A 5,269-nucleotide genomic window follows, 5' to 3' on the forward strand; every position below is an offset into this window, starting at 1 on the left:
CCAATAAAACCCCAAATTAGGCATTTGTGAGATTTCGTTTCATCTGCCAGGTTTGTGTATATTGCCAAATTACGTAAATAGATATTTTATGCGCAATGGTCTATCGCAATCCGGGATGTTTCGTGTGAGTTATCAACTGTATCACAAACTAGATTTTAGTTTTTATTGTGATCAATTGCTTCAAAACTATTACTAAATAGTGAAAAAATAAAGAAAAAATACTGCGTTGATAAACGCATAAACGACGAGTTTACTTTACACAAAACACATACTTATGCCACATTTAAAACACTTACATAAATAATTCAACTTAACAAAGGAAGGGCAATATTTGGCTTGGCTAAGTAAATGAAAAATTTCATCGCTTCTGCCGACTCGTAATTATAGATTTAGTCTGTAGCAGCCACCAACAGACAGTCTAGGAAACTGCGGTAGAAACATGAATGGTCGGAACAGTTTTTGGCTTTGTGAGACGGCAGAAATCTGAGAGCAAGTCTCTCCAAGCAGGTAACCTTTGGCACATTTTTCTTATATAACACAGCCAAGATATTTGTGTAGAAATAACTAGCGAACATACGCATCGCATTTCGAAAGGTTTGCTCAAACAAATACGGAGATAGAACATTGAAGATGTATGATCCAGCTAACAAATCCCGCACGCTTGCTCTCCAAGTTATGAAATTGAAGACATTTGGTTTAGGAAAACGATGTCGTGAATTACAACTATGTACTGCTTCAAATGTACGTACGTTTTACGGCAAACTATTTATAGCGGCAGAACTCCCACTCGTGGTTTTTTTAAAGTTGGGCACAACACTGAGAAATCATCCTTTGAGCATGCTGTAATTGCTTGGTAATAGCTTCAGGAATTGAAGAACTACACGAGTTTCGGGATGAAGTTCTTCTTATAGATCACCCTCGAGGCAAAATTTCTCTGGTTATTATTTAATGTAGCCCAGATCCAGGGGTACTTTAAAAGAGGCATGATCTGTTATAGTGGAGGTAAGGATGGACCTTCTCTTGTTCGCCAAAGGTGTCAGGCTCCTTTAGATCCTTTACATTCCTGGCCTTTCTCAACCACTAATTTACAGAAGAAAATTATCGATATCAATTTAAGCTAGACGTTATGATCTCAGTGGGTGCTTACAATATGTGTGGACAGGACGTAATATAATATGGAACTTGATTGGCTGATTGACTGTTGATTGATCGACATGTGATTGATTGATTGATTGATCTGCTCGTTTTTTAAATGATTGATTGATTGATCGATTGATTGTTTCATTGAGTAATTGGCAGGTACTGAAAAGCTGACTTCTCGTTATTTCAAATTGCTGCCATTGTACTCTCGTTGACCTTCAATGATGTTTGTAGGATCAAGCAGCGGTTATGATTCTCCTACTCACTGATTGATAAATCCAGAACTCCTACTCTGCCGTACCCGTGCGTAACGCTCTGTCACACTGACGGATAACGTCAGGTTGCATGCTTGGTTGTGTTAAGTTATGATACCAATACTGATTTAAACACAAATGAACTACACACCTCTTGTACTAGGGCTCTTTATCCCTCTCTTGTAGAGAAAATTTTATATTCTAGGTGAGTGACGTTACATATATCTTAATTGCTCACCAGTTCTTTCAATTAATTCAGGGAAAAATTTACAAGAGCATCCAAAATGGACTTCAACAATTGGAATATGTTTTGGAGTGCTTGCTTTGGAGTGATGGCTATCATGATCGTTTTCGGGAACTGTCTTTCCATTCTGGTTCTCTTGAAGCGAAGGCTTCGCAAACGTCCTCATTTCTTGCTGATCAGTTTGGCCATGGCAGACCTTCTGGTCGGACTGTTTTCCATACCAATGTACATGATCATGTGGTTCACTCGACAGACGCTGGTTTCTTCACTTGTTTTTGACTGCGTTGATATGTTCACTGGCTTTTCATCGGTGTTTACATTGGTGTTCATTTCCCTTGAAAGACTGAACGCCATTGTTCAACCACTTCGTCATCGACAGTTGGCATTGCACTGTTACTTCATAGCCATAGCAACGCCTTGGATCCTCTCCATCGCTGTAACATCATCTCGAGTGCTGCTACGGTTGGTCATCATAGACGTCCATCAGTTCTTGTCCGTCATAATAACGAGCCTATCAACTCCTCTTGTGCTAATGTGCATTGCCTATTGCGTCATTTGGAGAAAGGAAGCCTCGCGCCTTTCTCACACTTTCAGAGCGAGGAGAGAGGCAAGGCTGTCTAAGACAGTGCTTCTTATAACAGGAATGTTTATATTGACTTGGATGCCATTCCAAGTCCTGGTAATTGTGATTGTCAAGTGCACCACATGTAACAACGTGTCTCTTGTAGTTGTCTTTGTAATCAAACTTCTTCAGTTTAGTAACTCGGTTTTGAACTTTTTCATTTATTGTTTCAGAATGCCGAATTATCGCCGAGCATTGTTTTCGTTGTTGCCTAGTTGTAATTGCTGTCATCTCCGAAACGGAGTTGTTCATCCTTTCGTTGAGCCTCAAACGACTAGCGTTACCTTTCTTTCGTTCTCGACCTCGATGTCTGTGAGGCGTAGCCAACAGTCCTGAACAAAATAATAATACGAAGAATGCACCAGTTACATGAACACATACATTTTACGTGGAAGTAAAAGTTGAGCATTGCTCTTCTGTGTCAAAAAAGGAAACAAAGAAATAGAGAAATAAATCATATAATAAGACCCCTTCAAATGTTTGAATGCTTGCTGAGGTTGATATTTGATATCACTGACTGCAACTGATCAAAGGGATAGAACGGTTTTCAATTGAGTGTCGAAAGCAATCAGGCAGTTACTTTGGTTTTGGTTTTACTGCGGTTTGAGATTGGCTAAGTAGTCTAATCGGTAAGTAATTTATTTGTTTTTAGGTTTTACGACACTCTATTGAAAACCGTTCTATATACTTAATTTAGAAAAAAGAATTTCGTGTTCTTATCAAGTTTGCACGTGTAAAATATCAGTGAACTAATACTTATCCGATTTGTAATAAGCTATCAAAGGATGCTTGAAATTTGAAGCCCGCTAAGGAAAACATGTTTGTCTAGAAAGGCAACGAATTTAGGAAAATAGTAATTTTTAAAACACAATAGCACTCTAAAAAGATGATGATCTTCAGAAGAACACTCAAAGAAAAAAAAAAGGTAATAAAAGACTGTAAATTGTTGAGTGTCGCATTCGCTGTCATCTTTCACTACTAGCACAAAGTGAATAGATATCTGTCGTTACTGTACATATTTTGTGTTGATGTTAGTTGTCCAACACTCGTAGGACAGTCCATGCATATACACGAATTGATTTCTATTAACTTGTTACTGTTTTATTGATACTATTATTATTATTAGTATTAGTATTAGTATTAGTATTAGCATTAGCATTAGCATTAGCATTAGCATTAGCATTAGCATTAGCATTAGCATTAGCATTAGCATTAGCATTAGCATTAGCGTTAGCGTTAGCGTTAGTGTTAGTGTTAGTGTCAGTGGGTAAACCTGCTGTATAAGAATGCCGTATGAATATCTTTAAAAAAATGATAATAAAATTAATGATCTTGCTTTGGAAATTATGAGGTTTTCATTTAACTAATCCGGTGAAAAAGTATTTAAATATTCTTGATGAAGTTGCTAAATAAAATCAGTTGACAAACCAATGACTTTCTTGTTCTTGTCGTTGTCTTTGTCGTTGCCGTTTTTCTTATAATTGCTCGTGTTTCAAACCACCTGGTGATTGCAATTGTTAAGATTCTAGAGGTTGCGTCTAGTTTTACTCAAATGTTAAACACATACATGGTAGTACGAAGCGAGGTGATAAGTGATTCTAACCCTGCACCTAATAACAAATCAATTTCATAGATCTAGTTCACAATCGGTAGCGATTGAAAAGTAAATTTTACTGTTTGTTATCGGTTAGTCATGTGTGGTTAGGATTAAATGTTTAAGATTGCTTCGAACTTTTCCGGCGTTCCCGCTTTATTGATTGTCGTACGTTAATCGTGAACTTATACCACGCCTAGATGACCTCGTATTGGATCTGTCACCTTGGTTTAAAAAAACAAACAAAAAAAAAAACTCGGAAATGTCATAACAGTTCTTAACTTGATTTTCCAAAATAGCAACCAAAAAAAAACAAAAAAAACAGAGAAGAAATATGTAAAATTGCCTGAATTGTAAATATTATACAGTCTCACTGTTGGCAACTCTTTGAAGTGCTACTATGATAAAATTCGCATCGCTCTTTTCAAAGCCGTTTTAAAACATTGACAAGTAGTCTGTACGAGAAAAAAAAAACCCATTTACTATTTTCAAACATCTCTTTTCGTTCCATAGGTATTGATGATGTGGATGGCGTCATCTACTCAACCAAATTTTAAATTAAATATGTTGAACAAGATATCTCAACCAATTTAAATCAGAAATTTTTTATTCTTTACAGTAAAATTCTACTGCACAAACCTTATTCCAAAATGGCCGCCATTTTAATGTTCTTTTGTTTGCCTTCAAAATTACCCCTTGTTACTTCGTTCTTAAACTCGAAATTCAAAAGAATATTTTCCCTTGAACGAGGCAACAAGGGCTAATTTGCAAGCAAACAAAAGAACACTAAGATGGCGGCTATTTTGGAATAAGGTGTATGTAGCTGTGCTTCACAAATATGAGTTATCATAGTGACATACTAGATTTCAGACCTGGGCGTTCCATTTTGATATTTGCCCATGGTGCCTCATCTGCATGATCCAGTAAGCATATAAATTTAATGATTCCAGTTATTGGCTAGTTCTTAGGTCCTATCGCTCATTACAATCTGGTTGACTGAACCGACTTCCATGGACTTCCATTGTTAAGTTAAAATACGTCCTTGTGTACGTCCAGAATGAATTCCTCAGTAAAAAAAAATTCTACGTTCCATACTAAGTTCATCATTCTTTGTGTGAATCCTCTGAAATCTTCCTTGAAAACCGAGCATCCATCATTCTACCTTGATCAAATCATATCTTCTGCGGAACGAACCATGGTTTAGTACGAAAGCAAAAACAAAAAACAAAAAGACAAAAAATCCTGCTTTTTTTCCACGCGTCCAACCGGTGGAACCAAACTTAGAAATCCTTATGATAAATCCTTGTTATACAGTTGCGTGCGTGGGGGCATACACGATGTAGGAATAAAAATAAAGAAATTGAAATGTTATGTTTAATATATTGAGTTAAATTTTTCGTTGCTGTTAACGTTGT

At 36.7% G+C, this 5,269-nt stretch overlaps 1 protein-coding gene across 1 annotated transcript; it reads left to right on the top strand.

Annotated features, from left to right (window-relative positions):
* The first annotated feature begins 330 nt into the window (after window positions 1-330).
* Window positions 331-4,150, top strand: LOC110065382 (histamine H2 receptor-like). The gene is made up of 2 exons (XM_020772514.2): window positions 331-507; window positions 1,654-4,150. The coding sequence occupies exon 2, from the start codon at window positions 1,679-1,681 to the stop codon at window positions 2,594-2,596; it is 918 nt and encodes a 305-aa protein (XP_020628173.2). The 5' UTR covers window positions 331-507; window positions 1,654-1,678; the 3' UTR covers window positions 2,597-4,150.
* Window positions 4,151-5,269: the final 1,119 nt, after the last annotated feature.

The sequence above is a fragment of the Orbicella faveolata genome, unplaced genomic scaffold, assembly GCF_042242905.1.
Source record: "Orbicella faveolata isolate gen_17 unplaced genomic scaffold, um_ofav_v1 contig_24, whole genome shotgun sequence".
Lineage (NCBI taxonomy): Eukaryota > Metazoa > Cnidaria > Anthozoa > Scleractinia > Merulinidae > Orbicella > Orbicella faveolata.

Excerpts from the sequence above, each read along its gene's own strand:
- LOC110065382 (XM_020772514.2), top strand. The coding sequence starts at position 1,679 with ATGGACTTCAACAATTGGAATATGTTTTGGAGTGCTTGCTTTGGAGTG.